The sequence below is a fragment of the Solea solea genome, chromosome 16 (assembly GCF_958295425.1).
Source record: "Solea solea chromosome 16, fSolSol10.1, whole genome shotgun sequence".
Lineage (NCBI taxonomy): Eukaryota > Metazoa > Chordata > Actinopteri > Pleuronectiformes > Soleidae > Solea > Solea solea.
In genome coordinates, this window is record NC_081149.1 from 18,845,400 (window position 1) to 18,867,583 (window position 22,184).

General features: G+C 42.4%; 2 protein-coding genes across 5 annotated transcripts; both read left to right on the forward strand.

The window, feature by feature from the left end:
- Positions 1-681: 681 nt before the first annotated feature.
- Positions 682-22,181, forward strand: epn2 (epsin 2). 4 transcript variants are annotated; one of them, XM_058652897.1, is made up of 10 exons: positions 682-954; positions 6,408-7,163; positions 8,169-8,323; positions 14,154-14,266; positions 14,739-14,843; positions 15,260-15,392; positions 15,787-15,939; positions 16,466-16,558; positions 17,641-17,874; positions 18,623-22,181. In XM_058652897.1, the coding sequence occupies exons 2-10, from the start codon at positions 6,733-6,735 to the stop codon at positions 18,967-18,969; spliced, it is 1,764 nt and encodes a 587-aa protein (XP_058508880.1). In that variant the 5' UTR covers positions 682-954; positions 6,408-6,732; the 3' UTR covers positions 18,970-22,181. The 4 variants fall into 4 exon arrangements, with proteins under 4 accessions (XP_058508880.1, XP_058508883.1, XP_058508882.1 ...); XM_058652899.1 differs by having other exon boundaries at positions 685-954; positions 16,466-16,495; XM_058652898.1 differs by lacking the exon at positions 682-954 and adding an exon at positions 2,605-2,625.
- On the forward strand, positions 9,086-13,336 carry LOC131475072 (uncharacterized). The gene is made up of 2 exons (XM_058652901.1): positions 9,086-10,150; positions 11,129-13,336. The coding sequence occupies exon 2, from the start codon at positions 11,138-11,140 to the stop codon at positions 11,765-11,767; it is 630 nt and encodes a 209-aa protein (XP_058508884.1). The 5' UTR covers positions 9,086-10,150; positions 11,129-11,137; the 3' UTR covers positions 11,768-13,336.
- Positions 22,182-22,184: the final 3 nt, after the last annotated feature.

Here is a 22,184-nt window from a genome sequence, read left to right on the forward strand (position 1 = left end):
CAACATAGAGAATGGAGGTACTAGAAAGCCTGGCTGTCCACTACAGGAAATCAACTGTGTTGGCAACTTTACCATGCAAAACAGTTTAAACCCTACTTCTGAATTTAGCCAACACACTCTCAACTACATATGTAGATGTCTATTCTTAGCTCTCTGTACACTTTTTATGGAATCGCTCATGTCTATTCATAGCATGTGGTCGAAGGGTGTGTTTTGCGTGTGTCTAAAACATGTTGCTCAGAGACAGTGGAAAAGTCTGAGGGATGGAATGCTGTCCTGACACACCTGTAAACACACATACATACTTGTGTAGTAAGAATAATATAGTATTTGTTCCCTACGACGGATACAGCTTTCTATAAAAGGGAAATAAAAATGATTTAGGTCATTTCTCGAGAGGAACCTCAAGTAGTCACCTAACAGCCAGCCATAACAACAGAGACAAGAACTGAGTTTCAAAGCAGTCAGTCTTAACTTTCTCTTACGTAAGTGTATATTTTGTAATCCTCTTCTTACCGTCCACCCTAAAGCATGTCATTCCTGTGAACCCTCTGAGTAACACGAGTCACCAAGTGGGTGACTACAGGCACAGTGAGCCCAGACTGTTCTGGCCCTGTAGCATTACATGTTGGGTGACATAATTGTAATTTTCAGCGGGGAACTAGGGGTCTGTCGCTCTCTCAGCCACAGACAAGTCAAGCCGCCCAGGTCACACCCTTCCCAGCTTCCCCCATCCTACTCTACCCGCCATGTTCTGGAGGAGGAGATACGTGTAGCCTGGCTTGAGCTGCCTTGGCATTAGCAACACATAGCTAGGCGGAGGCGCAACAAGCTCCTTGGACGCCCGAAATAAGTATTCTACTTTGATTTCCCCACAATTGCAAAGGGCGTAAATCTTGTATGGGTTTATATCCCAGGACTAAAAGTACAACCTGACGCGACACAACATATATGGTAAGTCATAGCCAGATTTAAAAACGATCGAGTTGTTTTGTTTTTTCCTGAGTGTCCTGTAATCCAGTTTTCTCTGGTGATGTCTCCACCGAGCACCCGTCTTGCCTAGCTTGAAAGATCGCTAACTAGCATAGCATGCTACATGGCTATTTTAGCAGTAAAAATACGTCTGTGAGCTCACCGGACTAGTTGTGCATGCAGGTGTAAAGCTGACTGTATAAATACAATACACTCCAACATATGTGTTACATTTTGACACCGAATAATCAACATTTGTACCCGTAGCGGACACGGGGTAGACGGTATATGTGGCTTGCTAACATAACACAATCTCCGCCAGCTTTCATCCAACTTTTTTCGAAGCCAAGTTTTCTGAAGAGATTAGCTTCTAGTCAGTTGTTGTGTTTCTGGGCGCTACTATCAAAGTATGTGACGAAAGCGAGCGTATGATAACATGCAGCACCCGCAGTATCACAAGCTTAAGTTTAGGTACACATTTAAACAGAACATAGACTAAAACAACTTCATATTTATTGCTAGCGTATTTTGTTAGCTAACGGCGGACACTTGATGCAAGTTTGCGCTCAAGTTGCTAGCATTAGCGACCTCATATTTGTAAGCAATATATTTATTAAACCGACAGTGTTCACTTGCATCTCTGCTATCGTTACGCCCAGCACTATTCAAGAGTAAATACGGGCCATTTCACCGAATTATCCAGACACTCGATCGAAGCAATTTACAAAAAGTAACCTAAGCTAAAGCTACTTTAGCCGATGTGCTATCGGTGATATCAGTTCAGGGAAACGCCGTGATTTGTGTTCGTTTGTGGAGTGGTTTGATTTTTTTTACTTTGGTATTTGCCTACGCATCGGACTGTGAATGTGATATTCGATAAGTTAAATCATACTGTAGGGAACTACTAATATAACAATTAACATCCATAAACATTCTTGACAATGTGGGCGCTGTCTGTTTACACGCCTTGATTCCAGTCGGCTAACCCTGCTGGTAGGAAAACAAGCACATCATGTTTGCTTAAAGATAATGAACAGTAGCAGAGTGTATTTATTTTAAAGGGTATAGTCGGATTTGCTTGAGTTTAGTCATGGTCCCTTTGCCTTTAGCCTATATAAACGTGGCCTGTGAGATGGGTAGGGCTTTGTCCATTGTCAGGACGATCAGTCAGTCACAGTGGGTGACAGATGCATCATCACCGTCCTCCTCCCGTCCCCGACGTGGCTTTGTCTATCTCCCTGCCTGTGAGGACAAAAGGCGGGGTGACATGCCGGCTAGAAGGTGGCTCCTTGTGTCTTTCGTCATTGCTTCACACTCTATGCCCCTCAATTCCCACCTAGACCTAAAGTTCTACTGAAACACTTTATTTGATTGCCTGTTGGTTTGACTTGACTTGATTTTATTCATGACTGAGCTACTTAATCATTGAGTAATTAATTATATACAGATGCACTTTGATTGTGAACATGCTAGAATTTACCTGACAAGCAGTTAATGGGTTGTTTAAAAACCGGCTGGTTTACCCAGAGTCACACTTTTGCACACGCCTCCTTGTCTGTCTTGACTCATACTCACACTTGCAGCACAGGCACCTGGTTGTGCAAGCCTTCTATCTCCAGATCAGCTTTGCTTTTACTCCTGGGGCCTGGCAAGGTAGGCCTACTCTCAGCATTTTGCTCCTGAAACCTTTATGCTGCTAATCACAATTTGTTGCCAAGACACAGCATAAGAAGAACGTGAACACAGGTTAATGATGCAAATGTTGATATCATATGTACATTCACAGCACATATGATATCAACATTTGCATCATTAACCTGTGTTCGAGTTCTTCTAATGGTCTACTGTTAATGTTGGTGTCTGTCACAAATACCTCAAAATTCACAAAAGTGTCTCCCAAATCACCAATTTAAGTTGAACTGGACCAGTTAAAGTTTTGAAGTTTCACATTTAACATGTGTCACTTAACATCAGATCATAATTTTCCAACTGCGAATCCACTATGGTCTTTGTGCCACAAGTATGCTCCAGTTTGGACAGAATACCCGGTTTGAATGAAATGTCACATACATAAAATGTATAAAGTATGGAGAGACCTAAAGGCCTGGTACACACTGCCCCCACAATTCGGCCCATAGCAAAGATCGATGACCGTCCGTGTCACTGCCTGACTTTGCATGTGAAGGGGGGGATGCACTCAAACACACTACGTCCACTACAGTGGATGAGCAACCAGCACATACTGTACGTTCTGTAGATGGCAGATAGCAGTAGTTTCTATTCATTAGGGATGACTTGATACAACATGTCCGATTTGAATACCAATGTCACAATTTTAAACGATACAAATATCAGTCAAGTATTGTCATTCACAATTAGACACTGAATTGGCAAAGCAGTTGGCGATGCCACACACACCAGGCCAACCAGGGCTATGAACTGTCATGGTGATGCGTGTCCTGGGCTAAACTCTTGTCTACATTCACAGTGACGACTGTCAAATAAGGTTTATGCTGATTTCTCTGATGATATGTTTCTGTTATCATCAATGTGTCAAATCATTTTTAAACATGTGAACATGACAATATCACATGGCATTGCAGTCATTTGTGCTGTTCATTCCACATTAGATAAAACTTAACCAACAGAGTTACATTTTGATCTTTAGATATCAGAGTAGCCGGAAGCAGATGCCGACGTAATTGGCTGACTGAAAAGTCAGTCTACTTCGAGACAGAAATGGTATTTGTGGTATAATTTTGTGGTATTTACTACCATGTCTTAGTTTGGATTATGCCTCATTGGCAATAAAAGATACATGTGTGGCCGACTGAGTTGCTGCAGGGCACTGTCATTGATTTGCTGATGCTTTGACACTGTCCATATGTAAGCATTAATAATGAAGAATTATTCTGGAAGTTTTACAGCTTGGTGGCTGGCAAAGACTATGCCAAAGGAGTATAGTTTTTATTGGGAAACAAAAGCTCACAATCTGGGCAACATAAAAGGATTTAGAGGAAAATCATTGGTTTCAAATCATCTCTTTAAATACAAGAAGGAAAAACTACTGTTGCATAGTAAAAGTTGAAGATTTAATTCACTGAAAATAAGATTAACAATAATGCACTACATTCAAACAGACAGAGGAAAAGACTGGAAAGTTACCTCAATATGACTTAATATTGATTTTTATAGTAGATTGACTGACACATTAGTATTTTTACATATACACAAATGTGAGTCATCTCCTCTGGGATTGGGAGCTTGAGTGATTGAAGTAAAAGAGGCCTGAGGGAAAGCAGACTAGCGCTGTCTTGTGGTGGAGGTTGTTCCGGGGTGTGGAGGGGTTGTGGGGGGTGGAATGGACAAGACAGGCTCTCCTCTCTTCTTCCTGTCTGCCTTGGGTGAATAGGTGATTATAACAGCAGATGTGTCATTAGGTCTTAGCTGTATTCATTCAGATTCAGGCTGAGGAGGAGGGTGGTGAGGGAACGTTTTTTTGGGGGTGTGGGGGGTGCTTGCTCCACAGGAATCACATTTCACTGGCGATAAGTGAATTTACGGGATGTGCCAAGTTGTTTTTTTTTGCCCCCTCCCCCCCACTCGAACACATACACTTCTCATTTCCTCAACCCCCCTACCCCCAGCTGGCTTTCCATGGTATTGTTAGACAGGAAGCTCCCTGTAACAGATGCATACATATGCGCAAAGATGCTTACTCTGGAAATAAACAAAATATCCTGTAATATTTATCCTGTTTGCCTTTAACATAAATACTACTCAGGCATCTAATCAGTTTTAACACTCATACTTTGTTGAGGAAAGTACATATTGGGGCCTGTTGGTGCACGCTTGGTGCAAGGATCAAATAACTCAATAGGAACAGTCTTCCTAGGTCTCCCTTGATGCTAGATTGACGAATATCTCTATTTATTACTGAGAATACTACCCTTATGAAAGGAGAATCGATAAAGGTAAAGGAGAATTGGTTCGCTTGGCCAAATAATGTCTGTAACTCCGTTAATATGGTGCATGACAACAGTGTGTTAGCTCAGTAGATTTTCTCTTGATAAAAGTAGAACAGTCTGTGACAAATGATCAAGCCAAGAAGAGCCCCCTTTTATGTGTTTGCAGCAAAACTCAAACTGTATTACAATATCACATTTAAGTGGAAATGATTTTTAGGCTCCTATCGTATAAATACACTATTTGGTGAACAGAGGCATTTTACAATAAATTTGTGTTTATTAATGTAATTTTACTTGCCAACATATCTTTGCACATGGAACTTGAAAGCGTAGGGCTCCACACACTTTCCATACACTTTGGTGTGTCAGCCAGGAAGTGATAAGTAGCTGGGCTGATGATCTTTCACAAACAGGCCAGAGGAGACAAAATCGGTCAAATCAGTAGTCTAGTCATAATCAATACTGGAAATGGTTTGTCTTCTCTGCCACCCACCAAAGGGCGGAAAAACAAATTTTTACTCAGTCATTGCCCTGGTGTCTCTCACAGCAGTGTGTGAGTCTGATGTTATTATAAGGTCTCAACTGTAATATGTAAAGTGCCTCGAGGCATGTTGTGATTTGATGCTTATTTGTCAGAAATAATGACTGAATTTGTCAAACATTTAATCTCTAAAACTGAATTTGGCTCTGCTTACAAAGCTCCATAGCGCAGGTACTTAATAAACTGGTAACTCAAATTATGAAGGCAAAGACACACCATTTGTTTATACAAAGGCAAATAGAGGTTGTCGACCCTTTTCCTCACATGAAATGTCGTGAAAAGTAAATTATCGTGATAATCTAGTAGGTCTCAACATTTTTGCATTTTTGTTAATCTCCAATTTTTGTGACTAGTTTTAAATTAGTTTTTTCCACTGCAAGTATCCTTTGATTTGTACAAAGTAATTATTGTTTTTGCTCTGTGTTTTATGCCACTGAAGTTGTTTTTCATGCCCACCCGCTGTGCCACCTAAGGTTTTTCAGAACAAGAAAAGCATGAGCGCGCAAAAGTGACTGCTCTGACTGACGTAATTTGTCTTCAGCAGGCTAACATGTCATTTTCAATTAAGTCAAGTTACTGTAAACTCAAGTGTGATTACAAAAGTGGAAACAATTCTTGGTCTCATCACCTCGGCCTTGTGTAATTTAAAGGAGGCAGGCTCTCTGCGGCTACTTGGAAAATGCTTAGAAGTGTGAAAGCATGAAACCCTGTGTATTGACTGGTTTCAGAAAGGAAGGCACAACAGCTGCTCCTATAAAAACAAGTGATCTTCAACATCTTGTTGTTTAGCTCTGGAAGTTGGTGCGTACTCGTTAGGTCTATTGTAATATATTAATTTTCCCATATCTTCTACTTTATTTTTTACTTTCTTTTTTTTCCACTGCATACTAACCATCTAAATCGTCTAATCTGTCTGTCTGTCCTAGGTGATGGCATGGTCCTGTGTGCAGCCAGCACTGTGGGTGTGGAGATGCTTTTAACAGAATATCTGGAGGATTCGGGAACACTGCACTGGCCTGGAGAAGCCTCATAAACAAACACCATATCCACACCAGCACAGGCACGAATATTTAACATACACACCCCACTGGTGTGTGTGTGTGTGACAAAGAACACAGACGCACGGACACATAGTGCAAGCTTCCCTTGAAGTGGGCACACGTTCTAAAGGGACGCTTTTTTGGGGGTTTCATTTTCTCTCCTGTGTTGAGAGTGTAACTTTCACTTGTCTGTCCCACCTCCACCGCCACCATGCCGAGCTCCACCATCCGCCGACAGATGAAGAACATGGTGAACAATTACTCTGATGCAGAGAAGAAAGTGAGAGAGTCCACTTCAAATGACCCCTGGGGCCCGTCCTCTTCTCTCATGTCTGAAATCGCCGACCTCACCTACAACGTCGTGGCCTTCAGTGAAATCATGAGCATGATCTGGAAGCGGCTCAACGACCACGGCAAAAACTGGCGCCATGTGTACAAGGCACTCACTCTGCTCGACTACCTGATCAAGACAGGCTCAGAGCGAGTGGCCCTGCAATGCAAAGAGAACATCTTTGCCATCCAGACCCTGAAGGACTTCCAGTTCATTGACAGAGATGGCAAAGACCAGGGCATCAATGTCAGGGAGAAGAGTAAGCAGCTTGTGGTCCTACTTAAAGATGAGGACCGCCTTAAAGGAGAAAGGTAACACCGTTTCTGTAAATTTGACTAGATCTCAGTAGTCTGCTTTAGTTTAATCATAGATGGAGTGGGTTTCATGATTAAGAATTAAATTTACTATGTTATACCTCATTCTACAGTTGTGTTATGTGACAACAATAGACTGTGACTTCATCCTTGAAAATGACTCCTTAATATTAAGTGTAGAAGAATGTCGTGTTGAAACTCTGCAAGGACTCTGGCTCAGACTTCCTTATTATTATATTTTCTGAACCCAGTGGAGTCTGAAAAGATTAAATATTAACTGAAAAATTAATTACATTAATTAATAAAAACATAGCAGTACTTATTATTTAACTGTTGTGTTATATATGGTCTATAATCTGACTCTTGTGTGTTGACAGGTTTTAAATTAGTTCTCGGTGTGGTTTGCCATTTACAGCTGTCGACACAATCTCACTGCATTCATTCATCTTCTATCGCTTTAAATTCCACGCGAGGGACACTAATTGAACTTCAGAGATGGGGGTTTTGCTGTGGGGTTTTTCCTTTAAGCGTATAATGATATCATCCTTCCACCCCCTGACAGTGGAGGTACTTATAACATGGCTTATTGTGTTTCCACACCTGCTGCGTCTAAATGAAGAACGACTTGGAAAAAATTACTACAGGGTCGACTCCCAAAAAAACAAGTTTAAGTACACTTTCAACTTCATTCGTACCCCAATTCTATGTGGACTATTGCTGGATGAACAGGATAAGACCCTTGCTAGGGTCCTGTAGTTAATTACAATTATACAATTATAATTACATGGTCTCTAACACACATATGTTTAAAAATTTAGGCCATTACTTATTAACACAATCAGACTGGCCCAAGGCAGAGGCCTCATTCAAGTTTCAATACTGATTTTTCACCCTTCTGTATCACTCACTAATCTTGTCCTTTTGGAGGTAAAAGCAACATTTAAAGGACCATTGGTTACCGTTAAGATGACTGATATAATACCCGTGTTTTGTCAATGCTAGGTCTCAGGCTTTGAAGACCAAAGAACGCATGGCCCAGGTGTCCACAGGGAGCAATCAAATGGGTTTTGGCCGAGGCTCATCTCAGCCCAACCTCTCCACTTCATACAGCGAAGAGTATGGCAGGTCAGAGGGATCGCCTGCCTCCTACCATGGCTGTGAGTATTAGCCTTTGCTACCTCATTGAGTCTTAACTTACAGATGTCCACAAGGCTCTTTGGCAGTACATGTAAAACTGTATACTCTGTTATTATTGTATCCCACTCAGTCTAACTTTGGTCTACATCCCAAAACATGCCCCCTCCCCCGGTCCTGTCTCTGGCTTGCAGTCCTCAGTAGGGCTGCATTCCTCAGATCTCTTTCCCTCTCTCACACACACACACACATATGCTGACAGAGAAGAGGAAGCACAGTTCAACCCTGTCTATCTTCTACAGGAAGGAAAAATCTCAGTGTTTCACTGCAGAAATTTGCTGTCATCCCATATGTTTGGGATTTAAATTGCTCCATTTCAAATTGTCTTTATTTTAAAATGTATGTTGACACCCCTGTTAAACCCCAAAGTGACCACAAAGTGGTCTAATTCATTTGTACATTTTATATTATCATAATGTATCAATTTAACGTGTGAATAACTATCAACAAAGCAAACATTTTTGTTTCATAAATCAATGAATCATTTGAATATTCATTGCTGAACTCTGAGCTCTGAGGGACACTGACAGACAAGGCAGTGGAAACCACCAACAGAAACAAGTTATTTGACATTATTTGGACAGTCTTTAACAGCTGGAAGGAGTTTCTCAGGAAATAAGGTGATGTAGAGGCAGAGGGGCAGAGAATGCAGAAGGGTTAGGGTTAATCAAGTCAAATCAAATGAAGGTATGAAACCTTACTTCTACCTTCTGATCCCAAGACTTTGTACTGCATATCTCTGTATGTGTGTCACATGTGGTTTTCAGCCTGTGTGGGTCTTGCATGTTGCACAGATCATGTGTTCGTCTCTCACTTTGCAGCCTTCATTCTCTATGTATCCTGTGTTTGAATGTGTGGCTCAGAGACGGAAGCTCCAGCAGCTGAGTCATCAGTTGAGAAAACTGAAGTTGAAACAGGCCAATGGGAGCGAGGCTGGTCAGTCGTTGTGGGCGTTGCCATGGGGGATTTTTGGGATTCCAGTTGAACTTTCCGAGTATTGTTGTCCAGACAGGGTGTAAATGAATGGCTTTGCAAGTGTGACTGTTGGTTTTAATGTAGTTTATCATCCAGTCAAAAGGGTTTCTTTAATGTAGGCATCAAAGTGTCATTATTGTAGTACAGAGGCCTCATTTTCTTCTTTAAGTAATTAGTAAGGATTATTGACTAAATTATTATTATTATTATTACAAAAAAAACATTTTACACACTTTTTCCCCCCTCCAATGCCAAGTGATACCCGTAGAGCATTATTGTTTTTTTAGTGTGATTTAAATTAATAATTAATTAATTCAATACAGTTCTATTATTGATACAATAATATTTGCGCATGTGTGAGAGAGAACCTACGTTATCTTATTTCCCTGTGGTTAACCAACCAATGGTTACAGATGGTTGAGTGCTTACATCCTTTTTAATTTTTATCATATTTGACCAAAGAGTAACAACAAAGTGCAACATTACAGATGCCAAATGCAGTAAATGTGCATGTTGGTTGGCAATGGTTTTTAATGGCAGTTTACGTCCATGTGCTCTGGAATGTCAATTCTTTGAATCCTTTGAACTGCTCATTCTGGAAGTGAAATGAAAGTGGTTTGTGCTTTTGTGGAAGAAGGGACTGATTAAGAACTTTGAGGTGTGAAAGGGCAGCATTACATGTCTCAGTGTACAGCCTGCCATAAATTATAGATTATTATTAGAAGAAGGTAGTGATGCAACATTACGGATAGGAACTGCTGTATATTTTCATACAAATTAAACACTTTATTACTCTTCTCTTGGTTACTCAATTGGTAAGTAAGTTGTCATATACTGTATGCTAAACATTAAACTCCGTAACAAAAAAACGTACAATTCAGTTTCTAGAGACTGACAGTGACTGCTGCTTTGTTGATTAAATCAGCTGAAATCAGCTGGTTTTTCTGTAATGTATGTTTACAGTAGGGCTGGGCGATATGGCTTAAAAATAAAATCTCAGATTTTCTCACACCAAAATCAGTTGACGATTTTAATCGATTCTTTTTTTCTTCTCAAACAAAACAAAAATCAAGCCTTGTTACACGTTTATCTGTTGTGGATGAGTAAAACGACACCTCCCGTGTGCAGTTGTATATGTAAGGCAAGGCAACTGCCGCAAAAACTTAATCTTGGTAGCACATATCTTGGGTCAAAAGTTTTCACCACGTCGATAAACACCGGCTGTTAAACTGTATAAATGGGCACCATATCGTTAGCAGCATGCAATGCGACAGCATCAGTAATAGTTTTCCACCGGGTTCCTTTCTTATCGTACAGGGCAAATTGTTTAAATGACTAAGATTGTGGGCTGTGGTCCTTTTATCTCTCACAGAGGGTGAAATTTCTCCCACTTGGCTGCATGAAAGGTTCTTGAAAAAAACAAACCTCAGTGCTACTCCCTTTGGTTGCAACAGCTTTCAAACAAACCTTGCAGTTGGTTGTGGTCTGACTCCACCAAACCAAACAGTGACAAATTATCGATGACATTCTTGGTGACAAGCTCTTCCCTGCTAGCTGCCACGCTTCCCTTGCTACCATGCTGTGTGCATCTAAGGAGAAGCGGGGGGAGGGGTCAGTACACTGTGAACCACAGGAGCCCAAGGAGAGCATTGTCAGTTAAAGAGGAAATTCCATTGTCATGAAAAACAAATCGCCCTAAACAACAAATTTGAAGGAATTGATAAAAATCGATTTATCGCCCAGCCCTTGTTTACAGGTTGCAATGTTAACTTTGTTTTTAATCATTCACACAGAATATAAGCATGGACTCTGAGTACATAAAAAAACTTCTTGGAAAATGTCTGGCACAAGGACTGGCTGAAGTGGCCGAGCAGCGGCCTCCTTACCCTATCCTCTACCTGGCTCACTGGCTCTACAAGCACAACTGTAATGTTGTATATGAGTCAAAGAAAAGGGCCTTAGAGGCGTCTGAAAGAATGATTGAGGCAGCTGAAACTACTGAACCTGAAGGCACTGACCTTGATGCCACACTCGACAGCCAAGAAGATGACTCAAATACAGACAAAACAGACGAACCACATGACGATGGCAGCCCCAAGCCTGAGGATGGCAGCCCCAAGCCTGATGATGGCAGCCCCAAGCCTGAGGATGGCAGGCCCAAACCTGAGGATGGCAGCCCCAAGCCTGAGGATGGCAGCCCCAAGCCTGAGGATGGCAGCCCCAAGCCTGAGGATGGCAGGCCCAAGCCTGAGGATGGCAGCCCCAAGCCTGACGATGGCAGCCCCAAGCCTGACGATGGCAACCCCAAACCTGAGGATGGCAGCCCCAAACCTGACGATCGCAGCCCCAAACCTGACGATCGCGGCCCCAAACCTGAAGAACACGGCCCCAAACCTGAAGAACGCGAGGCTGAGGAAGAAAAAGGCGATTAATTGTGGATTTTATTCATGTAGCGTTGACTTAAGCCCCAAAGAATAAAGAGCTCAACCCAAAGAACAAACAACCGAATCTGAACAAGAAACACTAATTAAGTTCTCCTGTTGAGAGTGACACAACAACGGGGTATGATGTTGAGTGGAAGACCAGTGTCTTCACATATGGAATTTCAAGCCAGATCTACCATTGAGACACAGAGAGACTTACCAAATCTATCAGGCATCACTTAATACTTTCATTTTAGATGTGAGAGCTTTGTGAAAACAACACTCAAAATGTGTAAATAAAAAGATATTTTACAATGTTTGAAAAAAAAAAAAGGGCTTGATTTGTCTATCTGAAGCAGCATTAAATAAAAGTCCTGTATCATTTTATCTTCAACTTACATCGTGACAGAACATTTCCAATGACCACTCGGGTTCAACAGTGTTATTCCACCTGTTATTCCAGTAATGTACTACTTGTTTACCTTCTATTTATCCACCAACTTGTTTCCTTGTATGCAGCATAGAGTCGGGGTGTCGACCATAAATGCCTCCGTGCCTGATTGTAGGGCGCGGAGGTTCATGCCATAGCGACAAAAGCAATCTTCAGCTCAAATCACTTTCTCCACAACTCGGTTTTACTTTTTTTAGACTTTGCATGTCCATTGTCTTCACTTGAGAAATGACGATGTTTCGACCACTGGATTTAACAGTAGAGGGAAATGGTAAAAGAATGATTCAGTGACTTTGAAATGCATTCATCCATTTATGGTAATTTCCCACTGTGGTAGGCAAGAAAACTGGTATGTTGTGCTTGGCTTAGAGTCCTGTTTATTTGTCTTACTGACTCAATATTGTTAAGTGTAGCAGTGTTTGTTATTGTGTGCCAGTTTCATCTTTAGGTGTATTGATGGAAAAACTGTTTTGGTTTGGTGTTTTCTTTGGCTCAAGGAAAACATTCCCTCTGATTGACAGTAACAAAATATATAAGCTGTGTGCTGAGGCTTCAAGGATTCACACAACCATATCATTTCAGTATTTTGCTGAAATGATATGGTTTTGCTGACTTGTATGCAGTCTTTGAAGGCTTTGGTTCAGCTGTCGTTTGAAGGCAGACATGGAGCTGATGTTGGGGGTCATGGTTGACGTCCCACCAGCTAACCAAACACACCTTCTGGTCACTGGAGACATACCGTACATGTACAGCTTAGAGACAGTGCATGAGAGATGTGACCCGGAAACGGGGGAGAGAGGAGACAATAACCCAGATGATACCTTGGCCGGTTTTCGACCTTTTATAACGGGTGAAGAACGTCAGTCTTGCTAGCTGTTAAGTCTAAGGATGTATAGTTGAGGATTTTGAGTCACATGTTTACCTGTATTCTTGACTATTATTATGCTGATGGTTTTTTTCCACGACATTCGCATTTTTGTACTGATTCCTCATGATGGAAATATTTGGTGCAATGAGTTAATGTTACTCTCATATGACGCCTACTGTGTAAAAAAACAAAAAACAAAAAAAAGTCTTGAAATGAGTATCTCTCAAGTGAAACTAACCACTAGTGTTTGTCTTCATCATACTATGTGTCAGTGTTTTATTTCCTTTGCTAAGGTCTCTTATGTGTCTGACTTTCCGATCTAATCTATGCAACATCCTCATCATGTGAATATTAATAGTGTGTGTGTGTGTGTGTGTGTGTGTGTGTGTGTGTGTGTGTGTGTGTGTGTGTGTGTGTGTGTGTGTGTGTGTGTGTGTGTGTGTGTGTGTGTGTGTGTGTGTGTGTGTGTGTGCGCGCGCGTGTGCGCGCGCGCGCGCGTGTACTTGTATTTGATAGCTGTTTCTGACCTTTTCTGGCATAAAGGAGACCAAAATGAGGCAGAACCTAATTTCTGGGGAACAAGTGAAGTTTAGGGCTAAGGTTTAAATTAGGTAAGGTGAGTTAGGTAAGGATTAGGCATTAACTGGTTATGGTTAAGGTTTAGGATTATGCTTTGTTTAGCTTGTCTAGATGAACCAGGTTAGGTTAAGAAAATGGGTTCAGGTTAACACAATGTCTTCAGAAGAAAAGCTCTGCAAACCTTTGTGTGAGTGTGTATTTTCTGTGTTCCCTCATGACCTGATCTTACCCAATAAACTGAATGATCCTGTCATTCCAGCCTAACTGAAGCATAGATTTCCACACTTACTGTATTTTGACTGATACATTATCAATGTGACTTTCTTCACACGTCAGAACTGTGAAGATGTGCCATTGACTCCGTCTTAACTGGTCTGTTTTATCTGTGGTTGGCCTTGACGTCAATAATGAGCCAGCCTTTGTGAACAATTTTGATGTACATAAGGAGACCCATGTGGCAGTTACATTGACATATATTTCCCGAATGTGTCTGTTAGCCACGTCCCCCAATGCAGGCTCGGAGCTGGAACAGGCCAGACCTCAGACTAGTGGAGAAGAGGAGCTACAGCTGCAACTGGCTCTAGCCATGAGCAGAGAGGCCGCAGAACAGGTACACATGTGGACTCAACAACATATGTATGCCAACGTGGCGCAGAATGGATCAGTGTTGTGTTGTATCTGTGGAATCCAGTTTATTTTATTATTTACAGGACTATCAAGCATGTTCTACTACACATGAATACGAGTGCACTGTGTCATTTTCCAAAACCCCGTTAACATTATCAATTCCAGAAAAGACTCTTTGACTTTTTGTTACTATTCCATTTACTTATGACGGTAATTAATCTGCATTTACTTCCCATTACTCAGTTTTATATCGTTATCATTAGTCGTCCCTGAGTTGAATGCTTTTGCACGGATCATAATCGTGGTTTCTCTTTGCCAGTAAGCACCCAAAGCCAACTGTGCTATCCTTGAAAAATAGCTAAAAGAAATAAAACACTAATGTGTGAACTGTGTTAAGTAAAACATGTACAAGTTGTACATGTACTGTCGGTGCTAACAGCACTCTGGTTGTTTAGGAGGACCGCATACGCAGAGGGGATGACCTGAGATTACAGATGGCATTGGAGGAGAGCAAGAAGGAAGAGCCAGGCTCAGGAAAACTTCCCAAGAAGAAGAAAGAGGTAAAACACACACAAATCCATTGAGACGAGAGTGAGTCAATCACTCTATTATTATTGCCATGCCCCTTAAATAGTTCTATCTGCCAAGCTCCTCGGGCTGCCCGACCCTGTGTTCTTCAGTAGCACTAATTAAGCTACTAACCGGCAGCAGACTGCCTGGTTTGCTCATCATTATTCTGCCTGAATAGCCAAGTGACTGGCACACGGAGGTGAGGCGATGTTTTAATTACATGACCACCGTCGGTGTGTTTTAAAAGTGCTGCAGAGGAAAATGGCTGACCAACAAATATTTTTATTTGCGTATCTATTCCCTTAGTGTGTATATATAGATATATGTCCTGTTGTTCCTTTTGTTTTTGTCCTCTGTATTGTTAGTTTTTTTTTTTTTTACCTAATGCACTTTCCCTATCTTGTAGCCACTGTCGTCATTGATGAATCTAATGGATGTCCCAGAGCCTGGAGCCAGTGCTGATCCCTGGGGCGAAGGGGCTGGGGCTGGAGCCGGTGGTGCTGCTGCTGCTGCACCAGCAGACCCCTGGCATTCTTATGGTATACACACTATCCCTAAAAATGATCCTGTCATTCGATATCTACACACTGGCTGTCAATGTTAAGAATTATTTGTGTAAACTGTCACTTTTTTGTATCTGTGTGTGTGTGTGTGTGTGTGTTGTCTGTGTGTGTGTGTGTGTGTGTGTGTCATCTCTGCTCTCCACCTGCAGCTCTCAGCACTGTGACTCTTTGTTCAGTAGGAATGCTGCTCCACTGGCTCAGCAGCATTGCTGCACAGGGGGGGACAGAGGAAAATATTGTGTCTCTTTCACGTCTTGTTCCTGCTCTCTTCCTCTATCCTCTGTCTCTCCTTCCACTCCTCTTTCAAACTTTGCCTTGTATGTTTATGTACTTGATCCAACTCCCATTCTATTTCTCTTACTCTCTGCAGGTTCATCCCCTAAACAAGCAGCCCCAGTGGACCCATGGGGTCCTCCTCCTTCTGTTCCACCTGTGAAGAGCAGTGATCCATGGGCAGCAAACTCCACTCCTGCCTCTGACCCCTGGGGCTCTGCAGCTGCCCGCCCTAAGACATCCAACACAGGTGAACATCAGGGAAGCTGATAAAGATTTTTCCACCCACAAGCATTGGTTTTTAGGGCAATTACAAAACTCAAGGTTAACATTTAATTTGGCTGAGAATGATTCATCTTAATCAATAAAAGAATTGTTTAGTATATATAGAATCGGCCCGATCCCAATCTCAAGTTTATTCATTTATTAGAGATTGGCAGTTGTCCAGATCACATTTCCTCTATCTTTTACTCCAGCAGCAGAGCTTTCCACATGTGCTAGCTGTCAACCTCTTACTGTAGCAGAGCTTTATTTAGGACTTGGCGTCGGCACTTAAAACTTAAAATAATGGCCCAAATAAGCTGATCGGGACATCAATCACTAGTGTTTGAAAGGCCCAACAGCTTTGCTCATTCAATAACAATTGTTTTACATACATGTCCATTTTTTTGTTGTTGCTTTGTCTCTGTTTTAATTACCAAAACAGCCACATTCATTCATACTTGTGTTGTCTGTTTCCATCTGTCTCTGTGTTTGTGCTGTCTGTCCTCTTTCAGGTAACTTTGACCTGTTCAATGCATCCAATGGTACGTCTAAAGAGGACTTCTCAGAGTTTGACAGTCTGCGCTCCTCCTCCTCTGTCCCCACTGGTACTCACCCATGTCTTTGTCTTTCTATTGACACAGTCTACATGTGGTGTCTTTCCTCTGTGTCTGAAATAACGCCTGTCTGCGAGGGCAAGGACACACACACACGTCTTGTCTTTGTATGTAAATGTCACCAGACCTGAGCAACGACGTTGTTGGATTCACTGGAGACGTGTTGTAAACATTTCCTGACTCTTCACTACAAAGTGTCATCAAATGTTGCATCTTTGTACTGATTAGTTGAAAAATAGCCACTTGCTCTGGTCTGGTCCCATGTCACTGTGGTGTAATCTAACTTTTATGTGTTCATAAAGTGCACACGATCCGGGGCCATCTGAGTTACGGAAACCCTTTCAAATCCACGCTTGTCAAATTTGTCCCTAAAACTCATTCACGTCTCTCTTTGGTGTGGTTTGAATGAGGGTTCCCGTTATAACTTTGGTGCAGGTCTGATTGTATTTTTTTAATGTGGTTTGGTAGTGTCTGGGTGTGGGAGGGTGACATATGTGTCAGACTTACTCCAGCTGTAGACAAATACCTCTGATACATTTAAGGACCAGGTGAGAAGGTATACAAGCACAGGCATACACAGTCATGTTTTCCTGAAATGAAAAAAAAAAAAAAAACACACTGTTGAAACTTCCTCGTCGCCACGGGTGACAGAGCATCTTCTGCACAACGAGTCGTTGAAATGTGAGCCATTTGAATTGGCTGCTGATTTTATCATGAGCCAGTGCTACATTTCACTTCCTGTTCAGAGAAGACAGTTTCCATCTTTAATATTTCCATGTCGGTGGCATTTGTTGAATGTGTCTCCTCCCCAAACAGAGACAAAAAAAACAACAACTAACAGCCAGCCTGTCTGCCTTCAGCGTCCTCCCATAAAAGTGTCTTCTGCATGATTTTTATTGCATCAACTCAGTATTTTTTCACAGAAATGTGAATGTAGGTCCTCATATGAAGGTTTTGCTTCGATGCCCGAGAACAGAGTGTGTTAGCCCTGTTGTTATTGATTTCAGAATGTTTTGGCCACATGAAGAGATTCTCATGGAACGACAACTTTTGCTTTTTTTTTTCTTCCCAAGGTGATGGGGGCATAACATCCTCTATACCCTCCCAAGCCAGTCTGGCGAGCAGCAGCAGCCTGGACATCTTCGATCCCATGCCCACGTCTTTGTCTAGTTCTTTTATGACACACCCAACCAGAAAGACCCCAGAGTCCTTCCTGGGTCCCAATGCAGCTCTGGTGAATCTGGACTCTCTGGTGACCAAGCCAGCCCAGCCCGCACCAGTCGTCAACCCGTTCTTGGCTTCAGCAGGTGAGCAGATGAGACATTTGAGTCTATCTAGGCATTTTTAAATGATTAGAGTTTTTATTTATTTATGATATTGGCATTACCTGTGTTTAATATCGTGGTCATACTTAAATTCAGGTGAACATAAAGTATGTCATCTGTGTTGTTGTCCTGTTCAAATTTGTGTATGTGAAAATGTAAGAAATCCGGTTTTGATTTAAATCTACAGACATAACAGAGTTGATGAGCCTGGAGTTGAGAGAGAAAAATTCTAATCTTCAGCCAACTTTTAAGTTTAATTTCTCACAACCAGACCCGGTGTACAATATTAACAGCCATAACTTACGATAAGACACAAACTAGGCGCCTTTCAAGGTTCCCTCACTAGATACCAAGGCGGCAGGCATCTGGACTGGATACAGTATGTAACAGACCTGCTCTACCCGATGACGCCTCACTGTTCAGATGTCAGGCATTGTCTCAGTTCTCCTCGGATCTGAGCTGTCTTCAGTAAAATCTTTCAACTTATCTCATCACTGACTCCGGAGGTTCCGTCACTGGTCATCTCACCTGATAATCTCGTAATACTGGCTTTAAACTCTAAGGAAAGAGAGACAAGTTACAAAACCACACCGTAGTTGATTGATTGTAAATTCAGCAGTGTAGCACCTGACTTGACATGCATTGTATTCTATATTGGTGTGATGTGAGTTCAGTAACATTTCCTCCCCCTCTCTCTGTCTCCCCTTGTCCTTTATCCATTGTTCTTCAGGTGCCGCTGCTCCTTCTGCAGCAGCCCATGCCAACCCCTTCCAAGTGACGCAGCCAGCTCCTCCCACCCTCAACCAGATGCGGGTCAGCCCCATGCCCTCGGGCTTCGCTGCCATGGCCGAGCCCATGGCCCTCTCTTCCCTGCCTGCTCAGCCAGTCACCATGGTTCCCATGCCGGGAATGGCTCCCATGGGCCGCGTGATGCCTGGAATGGGCATCAGCGCCGTAGGGGGTGTGGGGATGAGTGCGGGGGTTCCGGCCTCCATGTCCATTCCCCAGCCCTTGATGAGCATGCCCTCCCAGGCTGGGACGCAGCCCGCAGGAACCACCAACCCCTTTCTTTTGTGAGGGGGAGACAGGGGGAGCAACTTGACTATGAGTTAACCCCCACCCCCCACCCCCCACCTCCACGTCTCTTCCCCTTTGGCTCCATAAGAAGCTTCAAACTGAACAAGGAGATGTCTTATCTCGTATATCCCTTTTATAACCGACTCCTACCCAGGTAGTAGTCCCAGCCCGGGCCTCCTCCTAAATTACCACACCTCTTCCTCCTCTCTGTCTTTATCTCTGTGCTCAAAAGCTGCCTAGTCCTGTGTGTTCCATGCTGATCTGACAACGACGTTTGTGACCACAACGAGTTTGCATCTGTCTACAGACTTACAGAGTAAATGTGGTGTTTACAATGCCCCCCCCCCCCACAAAGACACGATAAGACCCTGTCTCTCACCCCTTTTTGTCTCTCATTCACTCGCCTCCAGTCCCTCACTTCTTCCCTTAGGACTTCCTCCTCTGTGACGGGAGAGTATGACTGTACTAATGTCAGAATCTTATCGCTTCACTAAAGCTAATCTTTTATAAACCCTGTCAGCTGTCGGTATGTGTGTGTGTGTGTGTGTGCACATCTCAGAACTTTTACACTGTGTAAATACCAGTGGGTTTTACTTGCACTGGAGTAAGGATGAGAGATGGTCAGATGTGTTTATATGCTGTGTGTATACTGCATGTGTGTGTGTTACTAAGCAGGGATTTTGCACAATTTTTTGCTTATCTTTTTCTTTCTGCGACTGTTGAACTCACCATTACACCTTAGCTTAGGGAGGGAGGCTAAAACGAAACAAAAAAACTAACCCCGGCTGAGACGACACACTGCCTCGGCTCTTGGTACCACTCGACTGTCACAACTCTCTTCCGGTCATGTCCTCTCACCTTGGACCCCCCCCCCCCCCCCCCCCAATTTCCACATAAACTTTGACCTTTAGGAGTCACAGGATTAATAATGAACACTTGTGAAAAGAGATGAACCCCCACTTTTTCTCCTCCGTGGGGGTTGAAACGTTGTGTAAATGCAATTTGTTTGTACATGTGTGATTATGTGCAGCGTTAATGCTCAGATTCTAACAGCCACATGGTGATCTGTTCATCACCACCCAGGGTTTGTTGAGAGAAAAGGACATGAATTGTGATGGCATCAGTATTTTACTTTTTGAACATGCGTGGGGGGGGGATGGGGGGCAGTTAGACAGTTTTTTTCCCCGGGTTTTAGTTTGTTTCTAGGATCAAAGGGAAGATGTGGATAGTGTTGAGTGTGTGTGCGCAGTTTGCATTAGGGGATAAGCTTCCAAGTATACTTTAATGAGCTGTTCTTTTTTTTTTATAATTTGTCACTCAGTAAAGTGGAAACTAACTTAGATTTGGTGATGGGAGAATCTGAAGTGTAAATCAATACAAAGGGTCATGTGAACATCTGAGAGTCTGTGTGTGTATGAGTGTACGCTTGGTTGTAAAGGTGTCGTCAGCTGGTTGGCGTTATGAAGACAGTTGATGTCTGAGTGGATTTACTCACTCACATACTGACACACACACACACACACGCAGAGAATCCTCCAGCACACACACAACAAACCGGCGAGACATGTCTTGTAAACAAGCATTTTATTTTGTCCTTTATTTACTCATTAGATGTAAATCCGTAGCCAAACCTTTCTGAGTTTTGAAGCCGTGTACTTGCTAAGCCGTGTATCCTCTTCATTCTTTTTTCTTTTTTTTTGTTCACCCTATGGGTAGGCTGTGTCATTTCTCTTCTCTTAGAAGCACAACTGTTACCAAAGTCATAGCGACTGTGACGAGGTCCGAGGACGTCGTTCTTTGAGTAGTTTGAACAGTAGGGTCACACTTCACTGACATTTCTTTGTTCTGTTAGGGAGCCCATGATATCCGAGGCTTCGATGTTAAATTGTTTTTTTTTGATATTTTACATTATGTTCAGGAGCGTCTCTCTTTGGAAAGGTGTTATTGTTTGCTGAATATAGGCAGAGTCATTGACGGCAAATGAAACATCTGTCTCTGTTGGTTGGGGAAAGTGGGCTGATGAAATACAGCTTAAGGTGATGAGCTGCAGCTGGTGTATAGACCCTCCTTCCTTTTCAGATCACTGTACTCGCCCCTCTTGAGTTCTGTTAATATCACTGCCAATGTTTATTGTGAAAGGGGTGCTTTTGTTCCACTTGGCGTGGGTTGGCGCCCCCTCCTGGTCTGCTGTGATATGATGAGCAACATCACAGGAGCCTTGATATTTCCATTAAAGGCAGACCTTTATTTCTCTCAGGCAAAAGGAGGGGCAGCTCCGACTGTGTGTGAGCTTGGATGATGACGGCTGTGATGATTTTTATGCTCTGGGGGTGTGTGTGTGTGTGGGGGGGGGGTTCCTGAATGAATGGATTTGACAGTTAACTTGCAGACCAGCAAACATTTTTAATCTTAACTAAATATATGCAAAAATTGGAGCTGGAAATACGATAAAAAAAAAAAAAGACCTAACGCTTGATGTTTTTTGTTTTTTTTTAGCAAAGTTAGATTTTGCTAATAAAAGTCTTTGTTTATGAAAATGCTACCGTGATATACTCGAGTTAAGACATGTCACTATGTCACTGGCCTTAATTTCACTGCGGCCTGATGTTTAACTTCACTCCAGCGATTGTGGAAAAAGGATGTTGTTGATGATGCAATGGAGAGAGAGAAAAAAAAAACAACAAAAAATGAAGCACTCCCAAACTGTCAGACGTTGCAACACTTTTTCTTGATCCCTGGCAGCAGTTTCAGCGCAACTATGGTGCAGTGAAAATGTGGCCCATGTGTCGGGAGCTCCTCACTGTGTTACTATGTATTCACTATGCTTTTATCAAGAGGACTAACTCACTCTATGGACTGTGTGTGTGTGTGTGTGTGTGTGTACGCATAAACAGCATCCTTTATTCTTTTCCATGTCTGTCTATTTACTCTTCTCATAGTACTTGGGAGCAGGCTGCTTTTTTTTTTTTATTGGATACGTGCTCAACCCGTTGGCATTATAACTGTATAATATAATTTATCATTTGTACTATTGTAACATACTGTTCTCCCGTATACCTTATTATTCTGTGTAATGGGTTTTGTAGGAAAAGTCACCGTGATATTTTAACGGCATCTAAACAAACGAACGCAGCAGGCCCGCACCCTGTTGGATGAGGACGACTGTAGCTGCATTGGTTCAAAATAAAATGTGTATCACTTCAGCTCTGTAATTC